The sequence below is a fragment of the Thunnus albacares genome, chromosome 2, assembly GCF_914725855.1.
Source record: "Thunnus albacares chromosome 2, fThuAlb1.1, whole genome shotgun sequence".
Classification (NCBI taxonomy): domain Eukaryota; kingdom Metazoa; phylum Chordata; class Actinopteri; order Scombriformes; family Scombridae; genus Thunnus; species Thunnus albacares.
The window spans coordinates 27,888,736-27,907,052 of NC_058107.1; the positions used below are offsets into that span (position 1 = coordinate 27,888,736).

Consider the following 18,317-nt stretch of genomic DNA (forward strand, 5'->3'; position numbering starts at 1 on the left):
ATCCGTGTAATCTCTGTCCCTGGCTACACTGAGTATCTTAGGTAACACTGCTTGAGATAAGTATCTCCCCTCAAAACAAGAAGCCAGGAAGTGTTCCGTCTGTCATTATCACAATTCACCCAGCACTGTGGTTTTCCTCTTCACATCAAATCCATTCTTTATGGTTTCCTTCCCAGGGATCTTGTGTAAGTTAGTTTTTTAAACCTTTCCAGCTGAGGATAGTAAAGGAGAAGGAGACCACTGTGTCTATGTATGTGTGTACCTACATGTGGTGTGGTTGGTGTGCAGCTGCATTCCTGAGGGTAAGCAGTGAATTGACCACACAACACCGTGGTGCGTGTGGGAGTGTGACACAATGAGGAAGCGAGATTATGGCAGAAAGGTTTGTTGATGTAAAATGCAACTGTTTGATTTACACGAGGGCGCGCATGCATGCGTAAATGAGCACATCCGCACAGCTGCTTATGGATGGGCGTGTTGGAGCGACACACCTTGTCTGACAACACTTGGGCGCATCTGGAGGACTTGAAGAAGAGACAAGTTAAAAGAGCGACTTAATTATCTGGCCTGAATACCAAAGACAAAGACATGAAAACATTCCCATCTCTTCTTCTCCTCTCTCTTCCTGTCATGGTGTTTCTTCTTCTCACAAAACAGGTAGATGTTTGCAATCCACATGAAAGCCTTAAAATAAAGAGTGCACCAAAACATCTTATCAACAGCCTGTTAATTGCACTGGAAAAGAGCAGTTACAAAGACAGGAAAACATAGTGACCTCAATAAACTGTATTGCAAAACTGTGATTTATGTCAGCAAAAATCAAAGACAGGAGACTGCAAATTTGATCTTTTCTCAGAGGACGTGGTTTCAAAACAACTTTGTGTGAGTTACCCCCTGTAATCAAATCGAATGGACCACCTGAATCAATCAGTTGCTGCAGCCCCCGGGTGTTTTTGGATGTTTAATATGCTGAAATGATTTTAAACTAAGGAGACTGCTTTGGAAATAAGTCGCAAACAATGACCTCATCCTATGTCTGGTAGAGGAAAGAGTGTGTTCAAAATGCACTATACTTGCTCTTGATCCCTGGTACATGATGGTCTTAGCTGAGCACAGGTTTGCTCAGCTAAGACAAAAGTGAACTTGACTCACTGTTTCCAGTTATTTTTGTATTCTGCTATCCAAAAACGATTCAAGATAATGGGAAAATATTGTGGCTCAATTGAATCAGGTTCAGGATGTGTAGTCACTCGCATACTAATTGTTTCAAACAAAGTTAAAGGTACCCTGTGGAGTCCCTGAACTGTAGGAGCGTATTGTAGTACATGTAAGCTGGTGACATGATACACAGTTCTTCCAGTGGTTTCACACTATTCCAATGATGTAAAGGTGGCTGTAATGCGCCAAGTAATGCAGCAGTGTGCCAGAAAAGGCAGGGAAGAAGAAGACTACAAGCTAGTACATGAACGTAAACGATGCACAATTTAAAATACTTTAAAAGATCAGCTTTGCAAATGTTTAATAAGGAAGGAAATGTATTCAACACATTTGTCAGACCTAGAAGATACACACAATGCATTTTGGTGAGTAACACTCAATGTAAACATAACTTTTGTTAGTTTGTTAGAAAAACCAACTTCCCCAACTTAAGTTTTAGTTTTGGATCAAATGTATTTAAGTGGACAATACAAACAGTTAGGAACTGCATCATCTGCTATTCACCATCTCATAAAAAAATAGCCTTTTAGCCAAAAAATTAATATATTGTTTTTTGAGAGATTTTAGATAGTTGACAAGAAAAGATGAAATGAAGCATAATTGTTAACTTTTATTTGAAAAAAATGAAAGAATTTCATGGGTAACTCTTTTGGATAAGTAAATGTGGAACTGTTACGAAGGGCAAAAAATAATAATAGCAATATCCCACATGGACCATGGTCAATTAGCACCATCATGAGGAGACGGACCATGGCGATGGTTTAGTGTATAGAGCAGCTCAACTGTGGTGTAGATGTATGTGAAAGGGTGCGGTCTGGTTGTCTTGTCACAACATTCAGTTTGAGCCCTAAAGACAGAGACAGCGTTATCCTCTTATTGTGATGGAGAGTAGTGCCTTGGAGACTTGAGGCACAAAGGCTGGAGGAAAGTTAGCCTTAAATCTTCTTTGGGGATAGAGTTATACATTTGCATGATGGAAGAACATCCTCAGAGGAAGGCTTTGTGTTCAGACAGTGGGGTTAGGATAGAAAATCACCTTTCTGCCAGCTAGATATTTATGAATTCACTGGTACATATTTTTGTTCCTTTTTGTTTCTTCAGCTGTTATAATAGTAATAATAATAATTAATTAAAATAAATTTACAGCTCAAAGTGCTTTGAAAGGAAGGAAAGACAAAGGGGGGAAAGAGAGAGGAGGTACATTTGTCTAAACAATGTGACACAAATCAGTCTATACTAGGAACATGTGTGTGACAAGACTCTGCAGAACTTTTCATTTAAAACATTTTAAATAGGCACTTTTTGACAAAATATATTATTTTATTTTTTATGTTTCGTTACACTTCTGTACATCAGTTAAGTGTGACATGGCTGGCAAGCTGACAAAAACCCGTAACACAACTTCATCTGCTCTGAGGCCTAGCGCCCCCAGCTCATCACCAGCCTCAGTTGAGGCGACTACAGCGCTAGCCACTGAAGCTTTCAGATAAGAGTTGCTCACATCACTACGTGAACATATCGGAGGCATAATTAAATTAGAAGTGTACTGGAAAAGGAGATGGAGGGGTTTGGGCTTACATTAATGCAGTAAGGACTGAACTACAATCCTATCAGAGCTTGGTTGCTACACAGTTAGCCACACTAAAAAGTACTACTGGTGAGGAGCCTGTCATCATGCACAGATGATATTGCTACTCTACAGTGTGAAGTGGCACATCTCAAGGCTCAGTAGGAGTCACTACAGAACAAATGTGAATACTTAGAATCAAAGTCAAGGAGGAATAACATCAGTATTGTGGGAGTGCTGGAGAACCAAGGCAGCTCCATTGCTGCTATGTCAGCGCTACTTCAGAAGGTGTTCAGCCTAACGGAGGCACCAGTGTTGGACAGATCCCACTGATCATTACTACCAGCATCCAGGCAGGGCGGCCAACCATGCGTGAACTACTTCCTAGACTGTGACAACATCCTTCACCTTGCCAGAGAAAAGCAACAGGTCAAAGTGGACAGGATGACTATTTCTGTCTACCCATACTACACTACATGAGTGGCCAGAGCCTGAGCAGGGTACAATGGGTGAGACAACAGCTTTGGGGGCTGGAGGGGGTCCGATATGGTATCCTCTACCCAGCCAGCCTCCGAATCACTCATAACTACCCGGAGCAGTTCTTCTCTACACCAGAGGAGGCCCAGTCCTACATCACAAAGAACATTTCTACACATAGGGCTACTCCCAATAACTAACTGCTGAGCTCCTAATATGGAGCCCTGTGACTGAATCAGTGCCTTCAAAGTGCCGTTCCATAGACTGTCAGAGTGAGTACTGTTCTCAGACCATTTAAGTCCTTTCACGAAATGGCATTTACAATTCTACCATTAGAAATGTTTCCAGAGTTCTTCCTATTGCCAGTTCTGTTAATATAATTGCTTCCATTACTCTTCCTATCATCATTATCACCATTACTCTTTATTAGTCTACTGTGTTATTTTATATATGTGTGTGTGTGTGTGTGTGTAATGTGCACAGTGTCTATATGTGCATGTGTGTGTGTGGCTATGAATGCATACATGTGTTTTCTTTTTTTGTTGTTTGTTGTTGTTGTTGTTGTTGTTGTTGTTGTTGTTAGGGGCCCAAATAGCAAAACTCACTGCTGGAGCCCTATTGTTTTTGTTTTCATTATTCTTTCTTCTTTATTTTTCTCAGCTAAAAGTGTATGTGCAGCAAAAACTGTAAGACCAAAAGTCACCAAAATTGGCAGGTGGGTAGCAAATTCCACCTATTACTCAGGCGCATAAAATGATACTCATTGACATCAAGGTGGCACCCTTACAATCAAGTTTACATTTTCACAATTATTTCGAAAAACAGCTTGGCTTAGTGTCAAAATTCAAATCAAAACAAATAACCCGTATGTCCAGAGCTCAAATTTTGTCAGCTTATCCACTGAATTGTGACAAAAGTTTGCCTCACTGCAATCTATGGTCAATTCAGAAGTCCATCACTCTATATTTTTCAAAATATGCAAAATCAATTAACATCTATATTTCCAGAAGTCGTCATTCATATACTACCAAATTTGACAAAGACATTCTTTGAATACTAGATATCAAGTGTTTTGAATGATGTTCACAGTCTGCAGTGACATTCAGTTTGCTTGCTGTAATTTGAACAGTATGCACAACTTTCTATTTCATCTAAATTTTAAACAAATTTGACAATACACTTGAAAAAAGCTGGTTGATGTGTGATTTTTTTCAGAATTGTATCCCCAACGGTTAAATTGTTGTGAATTTTTTAAGTTTTGTGACATCCCTCTCTCTGTCTTCTCCTTGGTAGGTTGGTTTGGCTTCCTGGCTCAGGAGCCAGTGGGTGGGGTGGGGAGGGCGTCAGGAAATTACTCTCACCTGGTTTGTTTAGGCCTCACCCTATTTTGGGTGGCTTCCATATTAACCTCTTTTTCTTCTATTCCTCCCAGGCCTCCACTAGCTAGATGGGTTAGGGTTTTGTGTTTTGTTTGCATGCATCACATACACTTCATTCATCCAAGTTATTCACTCTTATTGACTTCTATGCAGTAATTTACTGATTGTATGCATAACTAAGTTAATATTTAGAGTCGACTGCTGTCAGTGACATCTGTGTTGTCCTGATGGTCTAGTGGTCTAAACACATGCCCTGTAACTGTAAGATCAACGGTATGAATCCAGCTTGGCACCAAGGCGTGTGAATCAGCATCCTCCTGTTTCTTTGGATACCAGATATCACATGTTTAAAATGGTGTTTAGATTGGTCAAACAGTGAGTCCGCAGTGAAATTCAGTGTCTTATTGTAATTAATACTGTATGCAAAACATTTTCTATTTCACCAAATGTTTGATCAAACTTCACCACAGTATTTGACAGTACACCCGAAATCAGCAGACCAGTGTGATTTTGTTCAGAATTTCATAACCATAATTTTGCCTTTTTAGACATAAATAACCCAGTTTTGCACATGTGATGTCATTGCCTCAAGTTCTGAGAAGGTGTGTGGAAACCATGTCTCCCCAGTGGTGCAGTCAGTAAATCACCTTCTGATATACAAGGGTCCAGGGTTCGAATCCCCAGGTGGCCAAGTCCTACTTGCCAACAATGTAGCAATTCAGGCATGTGGTATGTTTTCAAGTGTTTATTGAGGTCATATTAAGTGGAAGGTTGTCTATTGTGACCCCATGAACATTTCTTTTTATTATTATTTTTCTCTGCCAAAACTGTTTGTGCAGTAAAAACTGTGAGACCTTGAAACAGCAAAAACTGGCAAGCGGATTGAAAATTCCACCCACTACTTAGGCACATATAATGACACTCATTGACCTCAAGGTAACACTGTAATAATCAAGTTTATGTTTTTGCAATAATCTGGAAAAACGGCTTGGCCTAGAGTCAAAATTCTTTCATTATTTTAATCTCATCTGCATCTGGTCTTCTGCTCTAAAAATATCAAATTATGCGATTTTTCACAATTTGCTTGGACCCCGATTATTGCAGTTTGCAATAATTTGTTTTTATTTTCATCATTATTGATATTAGTATTACCATTATTACTACTATTATTATTCTACTAATGCTACTTATTACTTATTATCCCAGACAAAACAAAACAAATCGGGTCCTACAAGTTCGATCCTTGGAGACACTCCAATCCCGCTACCAAACAGTTTTCATTCTTCTCACCAGTTCACCTTTCATACTCAAGAATTGACTTCTATTTGATTGACCATAGGACCATTTCCTTTGTAACTAACTGCCAATACCATAGCAAAGCGATCTCTGACCACTACCCCATCCAACTAGACACGCCATTTCCAAACAGTCCCATACCTTAGCACTCATGGCAACTTGACCCACTATTACTAACACATAGTTCATTCAAAAAGCTCATCTCTGACCAAATTAATTACTACGTGGAGGCCAATAGCACCCCTGGAATGTCATATACTATCATATGGGAGTCACTCAAAGTCTACCTCAGGGGACAGATCATTTCATATGCAGCTCACAGGAAAAGAGAACGAACTAAGCACATTACGGAACTAACCCAGCACATATCGGACATTGACAAGAGGCTAGCCCATGACTCTACACCTGGACTTTTTAAAGAACAGCTATTGTTTCAAACAGAATTAGATAACCTCTCCATAAGACAAACAAAACGGTTAGTACTTAAAACAAAGCACTCATATTATGAACACGGTGAAAAAGCATGAAAATTACTGTGTCATCAACTCAGACAAGCAGTGGCATGAAATGCAATTCCTGAAATCCGCATTTCACCAAACAACCTCACATCTCCAAATCATAAATGACCAATTCAATTCATATTATGCCAAACCTTATACATCACAAACCTCCACAAATACTGCTGAAATCCAAACATTTCTAGATTGCCTAGAATTACCTACAATTAACCTCCATCCTTGATGCCCCTATAACAAATGAGGAAATCATGCAGGCAATAAGTTCCATGCAGAGTGGGAAGCCACCCGGTCCAGACAGATTCCCTACAGAATTTCAATCAAAAGAGGATCAGAAGAGCCTGCTTAATTTACTACTGAGCAACTAACATGTCACAATGCACATTCGCTTCATTTGACACACTGTGGAAAGGTCACAATACTCCAAAGAACCTTTTTTTTTCAGATACAGGTGCGTATTTTTGCTAAGAAACACTTCGCATTTCCCCCCTCACCACCTACAGATGCAATAGATTCTACACTGGAATTAGACCCTTATGAGAAAGGGAGGGTACCTAAAATCTATAAAACAATATAAGACATCAGCAACCCCTCATGCATGTTGTACTCTCTGATGAGACATGGCAACGTAGTTTAAAACGTATACATACCACCTCTTTCTGCACAAGACATGGTCTCATCCAATTCAAAGTCATACATCGATTGCACTATTCAAATGAGAAATTGGCCGAACTATACCCTGGCACATCAATTGTAAAAAAAAAAAAAAAATGGACGTAGCCACCATGACATCACCCATTGTTTTGTGGACTCCCGTTTTGAAGCCTCGAGTTTGCATTTTGACAGTCATCATCTCAGAATTTTGGAACCAGAAGTGACCATATTTAGATGAGAGGATGGAAGTGACCCTAACACTAGCTGCTAGCTTGGTTCACCCGGTGCATTTACAGTCTGTGGTTAATTGTGATAATGCTAATGCTAATTTTTGCTAGCAGAAAACAGGCTTAGAACCATTAAAACAAAATATACTTACCAGAAAAACTGAGCATCTGACTCCTTAGAGGGTCTTTTAGTACAGCCAAATGCTGAACAAGACTTTTTTAGGCGACCAACATGTCACAATTAACTTTGATGAACTGAAAACACAATCAAATAGTGACGGCTATGTCTATACTCTGGGAATCTAGAATTATGCTATGATTATGTTACTTAACCGACATTGTCGCTGTGGTAGTGGTTATGACTTGTCAATCACAACATAGCCACGCCCTAAAGCATACCCTGCTTTAACGTCTACTTTACTCTAAATGGGACCATAATTTACAAAATGAACATCATGATGTATTGAAGAGGAGTTGAAACTGACAATTGAGACCATAAACTAATTACGAAACTGTTTACTGAGAAGTGAGAAGTTGGGTCATTTTCTCATAGGCTTCTATACAATCTAATTTCTTTTTGGAGCCAGTGGAGTTGCCCCCTGCTGGCCATAAGTGAGAAAGCAGGTTTAAGTCTCTTCTGCATTGGCTTCACTTTCCAGACCTGGAGCTAACCGCTCTCCCTGGCACCAACCCTGAGTGCCCAAGATGTCACCACAGTCCAGCTACGCTAGGTCACATGTTCTGGTCTTGCAATTCACTAGGTAACTTCTGGGTGAGAATTTTCTAAGCAATCTCCTACATTTGTGGTGGGACAGTAGATCCTAGCGCCATAATTGCTGTCTCTGGGGTGTCTCCGTCAGAAGAACTTGCTGTTCTTCAGGCAAACGCTATAGCATTTGTAAAGCTGCTGGCCTGCAATAGAAGTCACTGAAACCTCCCTCATTTTAACTCCCTGTTAAGGAAGTACTCTCTATGATTCCATTAGAGAATTTGAGATATAATCGGAATAGCTCCCGTGGGATAGATATATTAAAACTTGGGCCCCCATTATAGAATTTGTCAAAAGGATACCCTTCACTTGATATCATTTATTCTTACACACCTACATACACATGAGATAGCCAGTTGGATCCAATGATGCATAATGTTACACAATGTTCCTACTCCAAAAACTGCTAAATAATGCACATGTCCGAAAATGTCTGCAACCATATTATATGTATGTACTGGATTTATTTATTCATTTATTTGTCTTTTTCCATTATGCCTTGTAGTGGGTGGGTGGGGAGAGGTGGGGTGGGGGTTCTACACTGCCAATGGTTGTTTTTGTTCTGTAAACTGAAAATCTATTAAATGTCTAAAAAAAAAAAAAAAGAAAAGGCATGCTTGTGCTAGACAACAAAACTATGCCTCCACCTTCTTGAGCATGGCTGGGCTAGGCCTATGTAAACTTTGATGGTGAAATTTGCTGAGGTGTGGGTATCTGTGGTTAAGCAGTCGGAAAAATACAAGCAGCTGGTACTTGTTGTAAGGTCCATATCTCAGATTTACATACAACTGTGCATGTGCACACATGCGTGTATTCACACACCTTCCAGGCTCATTACACTCTTCTCCACTCAAGTGGAAAAACACCCCAATCACTTTCCCCACAGCATCCTCACTCTCTTGATAGTTCCCAGTCAACATCAACCCCTGTCACCTTTCCCCAAAAAAATCCTTGAGGAGGTCAACTGAAAGATTAAGATCCCTCAAATAGGGTCATTGGAGATCAATGATCAAACAGAGAGCCAGGCCCAGCCCCCATACCCCCCACTCCAACCACTTTATTTCAGGAAGTCTGATAATAGAGACAAAAAAGCTGGTTAACAATTACTTCCCTAAACCATGACCCAACCACCCTCATAATCTCTGGTGGTGGTCTCACCTATAGCTGTCAGTGACAGTTCCACCAATCCCTAATCAGAACATCTCCATTAATTAGGCGTGGATCCCAAAAACGTGGGAAGAGTAAAGCAGATACAAATTTGTACTGGTCAGTCAGTGTTCGCGAAATTACCAAAGACATTGGTGAAAGAAAAGAAAACAACGTTGTCTGCAAAATGCAATATTCTTATGGTATGATGTGTTATTACAAAGTAAGATGTAAAATTATTAGACAAGCATAGTGCAACATGTAAAAGTGCAAACCTTCACACAATTTATCCATTAGGTACAAGAATTTGCAATCACACCTGTCACAACAGTGATCTATTTCATCTAGCCAGTAAGTTTGTCTCTCTGACACATACAAAGCATACATACACACAGTGTTACAATGTGTTACAATGCAGAGTATAGATCAGACACATTTAGGTGAATGTAAAAGGCCAGAACACCTGGTGACAGTGTGATTTCCACTTTATGCTACATGAACATAGTCCAAAACCCATCTAGTCAGTCATTCACATACACCAACTACACCTTTATCAATTATGTCAGATTATAGCTAATCCAGACACAAAGTACTTTTATAAGAGAGGGATTCAAGGCATAATGATAATTTACAGTTTAATGCTCTGAAACACTGTGGTGAGGAAAGTTTGTGGGCGAGCACAGTGGTTTACAGTAGAAGTCAGAGGCTTTCCCCTTGACCCAATTTAGAAATTATGCTTGTTTATGCAGGTCCTGACAACAAATGAGGAGACGTTCTCAGTTTGGCTTGTGATTATGTCAACAGCGGTCAAGAGCAGCTGAGAGAAAACAGTCATTTTTGGGAGGATTCTAGGATGAGTGAAAGCAGAAAACATGGCACATATGAAACAATGTGTGTGTCAATGTGCCCGTGTGTGTCTAAGTATATGTGTGCATCTGTCTGACTGTTTCTGTCAAAACATGGCAAATTGATGATTAATGATATGTTTGCATGCTGGGTTGTGAAGAGGTGAAAATCTGTTTCTGTCTCCATTCTGCTTCTTGGTAAAGTTGCCTTGATTGTCCGGAAGTTGAGATAACTATAGCTGAAACAATGTTTAAAAATATAACACAATTTAACAATTTACACCACCGTTGGCCCCATTTGTAATTCACTTTATTCTTTCTGGTGGTTTGGCACAGAGAAGGACCTGCGAGTGACGCATTTGAGTGGCTGCTTGTCTGTGCGTTGTAACTTTGTCACAGTGCAGAAGCAATATCAGATTTAGCTTTGGTACACTGAAAACAGATGTGATCCAATTCATACCAGGCATTGTTTTCCTCACAATGGACTAAATTTTGAAGGGATGGTTCAGGACTTGATTGACTTGGGTTTGAGTGTGTGTGTGTGTGTGTGTGTGTGTGTGTGTGTGTGTGTGTGTGTGTGTGTGTGTGTGTGTGAATAACTGACTGATTGAGAGTGTGACAGAAGCAGAGGAGAGAAAGAAAGGATGAGGGGGCGCCTTCCCGTCCAGTCATCTGGAGACTTTGATAATGTTTCGATTCTTCAGTCTGTAATTTTGGAGGGGAGCCACTGTCATGGATATCAAGGTTAGATATTGAAGCCACCCCTTCTTCTTTGTTTTAAAGTATTTTTGCTTTATTTTAATCTTTTTTGTAATCTCTTACCATTTCCACATAAGCCAGCTCAACCTCTTGTGATCCCCCTTTTTCTTTCTCCAGCTCTATGACTCATTCCTGGGCTCTATTGTTTTTCTCCTCTTCATATAGTGTATCATCAATTTCATTCTCTCTTCTACAGTATTTCTTCCTCAGTTAACACAAGCGCTAATAGAACCAACAAGACCTCTACTTCTGCCCACTAACACTGACAGCATTTTCTAAAACAAGAGCCCCTCGTGGACGCAGTCCATTAGGCCCAGCCATCCAAACAGACCTGCTTTGTTGAGGTGTTATATCAACAGGGTGACCTCCCCTCCACTCCTCCCCAGCTTCCTTGGGCCCCCCAACGGCAGGAGATTGATGTCAACAAGGAATTTTGTCCCATGTTTCCTTCTACCTCCTCCAGACCCACCCTGCTCCTGAAAAACACTTGCACCAGCACAGAGGGCCCCAGTGAGGCCTTAACAGGCCCGCTGAGCTGTATTACCCACCACCACCTTCTCTCACCCCTCGCTGTAGCAGTGTCAGAAACACCCTAAGTCACTAACGCGACACTGTTAACAAGGAGTGCCCCAGAAAACAGCACTAGCAAATGCAAGCATATGTGTGTGTTGAGGAAATGGGCCACCTTTTTCTGTCAACAGAGTGGTTGCTGTGAGAAGGCGGCCAATACGGAGACGTCATTTGTATATAGTGTCGTCGCCAGTGAAGCTGCCAATAGAATTTAGACCAACTAAATTTGGGCTTGTTTCATGGGTGGTGCTTGTCAAACATTCACAAGAACCTGTAATGCAGCTGCTGTCTTTGGAGGTTAGTGGAGTTCAGACGGAAACCTGTTGCAGGAGTCAGGGGTCTGCAGCGGGACACTTGCAAAATCCAATACATGTTCCAATAAAACCCTGCAACAATATATAGGCTAACTTCATTCATATGCGGGCCTAATCTAATTTTGCAATCTGGGTCACATGCGGACCTTCAGCGGCAGACTACACTACATGGTTTTCTCTACAGACTTCCATCAATGGCTGTAACATTATACACCATATAATGTCTGTGTAAGGGAATGCGCGCCTTTATATTTACATACAGCATCCTTTTAAATTTCATAAGGGACATTTAACATAATTTGGAGAGGTGAACTCCAACTGAAGCTTGAGGTTTCTGAGATGACAAAAACATCAATGAAAGCAAATTATAAAACAAAGAGCTAAAATCAATATAATGTGCTTTAGAATATCCCTGTTTGGATAGTTTTTTACTCTGGAATCCAATAGCCAATAGACAAGACAAAGCTTTTTTTCAATATTTTTTAATATCTCAATATACAGTATATAGCATTCTGGTGATTTTCCATTTTCCAGTTATATAACAATTGGAAATCTCAATCAGAGAGCTACAGTACATATTACATCACTGTTATTTTTACCTAGAAGCATAAATCTTCATTTCAAATCTACTCAAATGCTATTATGTATTTGTGTGTTTGTGCTACTTAGAAGAAAAAGTGAATTGTTCTTTTGTTTGTTTTTTTTTGTTTCCATTCAAACATCGTCTGTAGGGATTCCTCTGAGTTGCTATCAGATGGGTACAGTCAGCCACTAAAAACATTTAGCATGTGTTTAACAAGAGCACTGACGTGACCACATTTAAGGGAATGCCAAGTTTAATCTTAGGACAGCTAGATAAATCTCATTTTGTCCACACATGCCTCTGGAAAACAACAAAGTTGAAGATAGTACCCAATGTCATTCTGTTGTTCTTGACCTGGGGAATTGAAGAGGAACACTGTGGCAAGACCTGCAGAATTATATCCATGCATCACATATGGTATATACAAAACCTTACGTATGACTTCTTGTTTTAATTTAGAGTGACCTGTCTAATAAACATTTAGACATACTTAAATCATTTAAACATTTCAAAGGGATTACTAAGGATGTGACCAGACTAAGTTTTCCGGAGCAAATTGTTATGGTGGTTCAAGGGTTATGACCCTTGTTGAAAGGGTTATTTTCAAAGTGTTACAGATTACAGTAATCCTAAACATTATCTGTTTATGGATTACAGTATAATCTTTACTTTGTACCTTCAGAAAAAATTAAATTATTATTTTCATTACCTGCGTTTCTCTGAAGTAGTTAGTCATTTAAACAATTTACCTTTAGATGACTTGGCTTTCATATCTGCAGAATATGAAGTTAAAGAGAGGTTTATTTCCAACTGAGAACATTGGTAGTATTATTATCTACCACTTCAATTTACCACTTTTTACAGTTCAGACGTTCAATATGATGGCTAGAAAATTAAAAAAAAAAAAAACCCTCTCACCTTCTCTCAAATTACAGTATTTGTACACTGTTAGTCTCCTAACATGTTGATGACCTTATGAAGAGTGTAAAGCATCTATGAAGCAAAAGTTTCACTGGAGTACCTTCACTAGCCCAAAACATCTCAAAAGCAATGTTCACTGACCCTTAACAGGACTTGAGTTTACTTAGGAAAAAGCTAATGGAAATTCTAATAAATAATGAAAAGATACATAACATACTGGGTATACATGGTGTCTTATACGAGACCTTTAAAGGATACATGTGCGTGTGAGATTTGGGTCTTGCGAAAAAAGACAAGGCTATAAGTGGGTTCATTGGACATGACTGAAGTAGCTACTTTTTATGGTGCTGATGTGGGAGTTGGGAAAGACTCTTTAAACTCTTTCAATTCGACAAGTTGAAAATGACTGTTTAGAACGATAAATAACATTAACTATGCTTTCCTTGTGGTTAGCGTAAGTCAAAATAAGTCAAAATAACATCACTTACTCTTCTTTGTTGTATGTTTCAACCATTTTAAATTAATTTCTGTGTTGTACATATGCATAAACTAAGAACTTGTCAACATCTTAATCATAAAATATCTAATCTTCAATAAAAAATCTAAAGCACTCCTGCAACACATTCAGAGATGTAATTCACAATGTAAGCAGATTGTTTCCAGGTAGCCTAAATAAATGAGTGATACTGTAAGTGATGACTGTAAGTGACACATTATACATAACCTAACACTTGCTAGGGTTCACTGTGAGGCCTTGCTGCGATGCTTCAACAACCCTGCTGCTGAGGATGATCAAGTCTTGGAAATAGGAAATGACATATATTTAATTGTGCTTTTATCCTCAGCTGAGGGGACACACTGCACTTATACTGGACCAACCAGACCAGTACTGGTTTGCCACCTGTTTTTGACATGTATCTGGGTACTTTTAGTGTAACTTTCATTTAATATTAAGCACTTCAGCTCTACAGTAGAGCATTTTGACAACCTTTATCAATAAGTAATGTGAACACATAAACCTTCAGAAGACGAGACACACAGAAGTTAGGGGACTAAGGAACAATGTACCTTACAAGTTGTATCTTCTGAGAAGACCCTTTGATTTTTGTTAGTAATTAACAATAACAAGCAAATCTAAATTGAATATTAAGAGGAAATAAACATTTCAGTAATGTGGTATGTGATGACATAGAAACTATTACTGTTGTAAAAGAGTCCTACATGTATGCTTAGAAAACATATGAGCATTAGATATAGTTAGTATTTTCATTTGGGGGGTTTTCTAGGAGAGTTAAGTGTAGTGTATTAACAAAAAGGAATTTTCATTTTCTCCCTGTTTTGGAAAAAAATGAACGCTCTATAATATCCATGGAATGCTATCTGCATCCAGTGGCACTGAAATGTACTTCCTTGAAACACACAAAGCCATTTTTAGCCATCCAATGTGCATTTAAGTACCACTCTGCATGAATAAATACCTGTTAAGTTATGTGTTCAATCCTTGAGGGTCTGTACTTGTTTTCAGCATGCTATATAAATAATGTTTTATCAGAGAACAACTTATTTAATTCTTAATATACGTATATTTCCTAGATGTGCAGTCCAAGCCCTATAATGGAAGTGAAAGCCCCTTTAAAGTGAAGTAAAGGCGATAGCCTGGGAACCTGGGGAGAAGTGAAAATAAACTCCAGGAAGACAGCCCTGCGGATGTTGAGCAAATGTTTGGTTAACATATAGAGAGAGTTTGCCTTCTTGCACTCTCCAGTGGTTGAGTGAGCTCACTATTCCCCCCTTTTTCCTTTTTAACTGTATGAGACATGATACTACCTGAAGGCAGACTATCATTGATGAGAACATGCAAGGGTTATTACTTCATTCATAAGCTGAATGTACAGTATAGAGGCAACGAAACCTGTTGTAAGAGAAGAGGTGGAGTCAAAGATTTCTTTCATAGGTGGGCTCAGATTTGGTTTCATCTTAGCAAAGCTTACTTGTGAGTCACTGACCACCAGGTTACACAGTCATGAGTCAGATGATAATATGCACACACAGGCATGGCAACACTCATAATGAACATGACCAAACTTATTACAAAGAATAAACACACACTAAGAAAACCATGCCTAATCTTTTGTACCCACAACTGAGTTTCACTGGCACAAGTGTTAAAGTGTTTAATGAGACCATCAGTGAAATTCATATAATTAATTAAAGATGTAACCACTGACAGCAGATTTCAAAGCCTTATGTAAAGCTTATCATGAATAGACAAATCTGTGAATGTGGATGTTCCCTTTTTTTGAATTTAGAAGAATTTGTTATTAGCTCTATTACAATTGGAAACTAGAAATCACTTCAATCTGCATGTATGAATTTCTTTCAATGTGTTTACTGTAGGTGTATGTGTGACTGAGACAGAAGGAGAGTGCAGATAAATACATACAAAATAGCAACCTGGACAAGGCATACATGTCCGTATGCCCACTTTTATTAAGCTGATGGAAGCAGATGCAGTATGAAAACAACTGCATGAGTAATAACACCAGCTTCCTCAGCTATCCTAACCAACTCACTTTATGTAAGTCATTCATTATGAACTGAAATGGCCCTCCCAACGTGGTGCAAAAAATGCCTTTGGGCGACATCCATCTCATCCCTCCATCCCCATAAGCCAGTTTCACGTGTCATCAGTGTTTGCAAACAGTTCAGAAAAGTCAATACTTCCCGAGACTTATGCAATGACGGGTCAAATATGGCAGGACAGATCACGCTAAGACCAGTGGGCAAGTGTGGGCAGCTTGCAGACTGGATTAACTGGCTACGTTATGAGGGCCGACAAAGAGCCCAGTGTTGTCGGGCTTAAAACGAACAGTTGCCATTTAATATAACAATAAGATTAGTTGTTTCCGTGACTATCGTGGCTTGTGCTCAGGTGCAACCAATCCATACTAATCAGTTAAACTAAGTTAAACTGATTCAGGTGGAGCCATAGGTTAACCTCAAATGCATTTAATTTGGGTCACAATAAGAGAATCTGGTATAGAACTTTTCTCCCTTTAATTTCCCAGTGCAGATTTTGCATCACTAAAGAGCAGCAACACCGGTGGTCTAGACTAGGAAATGCAAATGGCCCTCTCTCCAGCCATCCATCTTAGTTATCCTTCAGAAACATTAAAATAGGCCACTGCAGATGATGCATGTGTGTGTATACGTTGTGTGTGTGTGTGTGTGCATGTGTGAGTTTGCAGGAAAATTAGGCTCCAGGTTTTTGAAACATGAGTTAGCATTGCACTGGGAATGCTAGCCATAACATCCTACTCCAAGAGGCTCCTTCTGTGAGGGAGGTAGAGTGGTAGAGCATGGCTAGCGAAGAGGAAGACAGAGAGATAGAGAGAGAGAGAGAGAGAGAGATAGAGAGAGAGAAAGAAGGGTGGAACAGACAGACTACCCTGGTTGTTTTTTTATCGCTGCCTCCACAAGCAGTGATTAATTCTGTCCTGAAGGGAGGTGATGACATGACCCACTACGCCATGACTACTCCATGACATTTGCACTATCGTTTAGCTATCAGAGCCTGTCTGTTGGTGGAGTGGCAAACTGTCAAGCAAGACAAAAGAAAAGAAAATGACTACAACAAAATATTTGTACCGATAGGGTTCTGTGCTGGTGTGATGCTCAGTCTGAAGTATATTGCTCCTGCTCAGTCAATGCACTGAGAGACTTAGAGAAAAGAATAAAGCCTGTCCAACACAATCTAGACTCTGACAACTCACTCACAAAATATAAATGATTCTGGGGTGAGAATTCGCCTCTGAAATTACCCAAACAAAATTATATGGCTGTCAAATAATGATAAAATATGGAATCAAAATCATAATAAATTAAGATATTCAGATGTTTTTAAAATAATCTTGAGTGACACAAGCTAATTGCCAAATGAAATGAACTGACTTACTGAAATTAGAACTATGCTATTCATAAATCATTTTCTGTTTTAAAAATTATATGCTAAACATTGACCTGCCAAACAGCAAATAAACTAAGGCATAAATCTATGCTTTCAATAAGGGTAAAAAAACATATGGGCAAATAAAAAATTGGGGGAATCTGTGTACCAGAGCCCAAAAGCTGTTTCATGGACCATTAACTGGCGAGGATAAAAAAGCGAGCATCTTGGAAGCACATGTCCTGTGTGTTCACTAAACCTGTGAAACAGATGAATGTAATACAAAAAGAGAGCTGAGAAGGGAAAAAAACAGCTACAACGGACAAATTCTGAATCCCCAATGATGATGGTCAATTGTTATGTCAGATATTTATGTTAAATATTTATACTGCTGGTTAGGGCTACATGGTTCTGGTAAAGATGACAATCACAATTTTTTCAGCTTGAATATAAATCTGCTGTGGCCTCAAAATTATGCATTTTTTGCATTTCCGCCTCAACTGCTTCTCGACATTTAACATTAGGGTATAGCATTAGAGCAGGTAGCACAACATTAAGAGGGAATGCATGAAGGCATTGAGTGGCAATTTTCTAGTGAAGCATTAACCCCTTTTTGCATTTTTTTTAATGCTCAGGTAGAAGTTTAGTGCCCAGGCTGGACTTTTTGTGGTGTTTCAGGTGTTTGTACTAATTGGTAATTATATTTTTTATTTCAAAGTAACATGGGTGCTTTTGACAGCCATCATAGTCTTTGAATTCCACGCAAATGTTTTTACTTTTACTTTTTTCAAAACTGGGTGTGGATAAATATATTTGTTCTTCCACACCATCTCTGGGTTTCTGCAACTCTAAAACACTTATTTCTAAAAAGCTTTTTCTTTCATTGCATTTTACTCTGCTCGCTCTCACACATTAGATTTCTTTACATCAGTGTCCTGCCCCATTCTTCCTGAAAGCAGTTTGTCATGTGGAGTAACACACACTTGTCTTTTTTGGTGCACATTAGGGAGAAATTAAGAGTGTTTGTTTTGATGCATCAAATCACCCCCCTAATGCAAACACAATAGAATTGATGTCACATAAAAATTAGACTGCATAGAAGTCTTGATTCATTAAATTGTGTAGCCCTAC

The 18,317-nt window shown here is 39.2% G+C and overlaps 1 protein-coding gene across 4 annotated transcripts in view; it reads right to left on the bottom strand.

Moving 5' to 3' along the window:
• Positions 1-18,317, bottom strand: part of arl15a (ADP-ribosylation factor-like 15a) — a 122,096-nt gene that overhangs the window by 38,357 nt on the left and 65,422 nt on the right. The window contains exon 5 of one of the 4 annotated variants that reach the window (XM_044376576.1): positions 12,234-12,706. The exons of the other annotated variants lie outside the window; for them this stretch is intronic. Coding sequence (XP_044232511.1) covers positions 12,599-12,706 — 108 coding nt within the window. The 3' untranslated portion in view covers positions 12,234-12,598. Of the gene's footprint in view, positions 1-12,233; positions 12,707-18,317 lie in introns of those variants that run through there. 4 annotated transcript variants of the gene reach the window in all.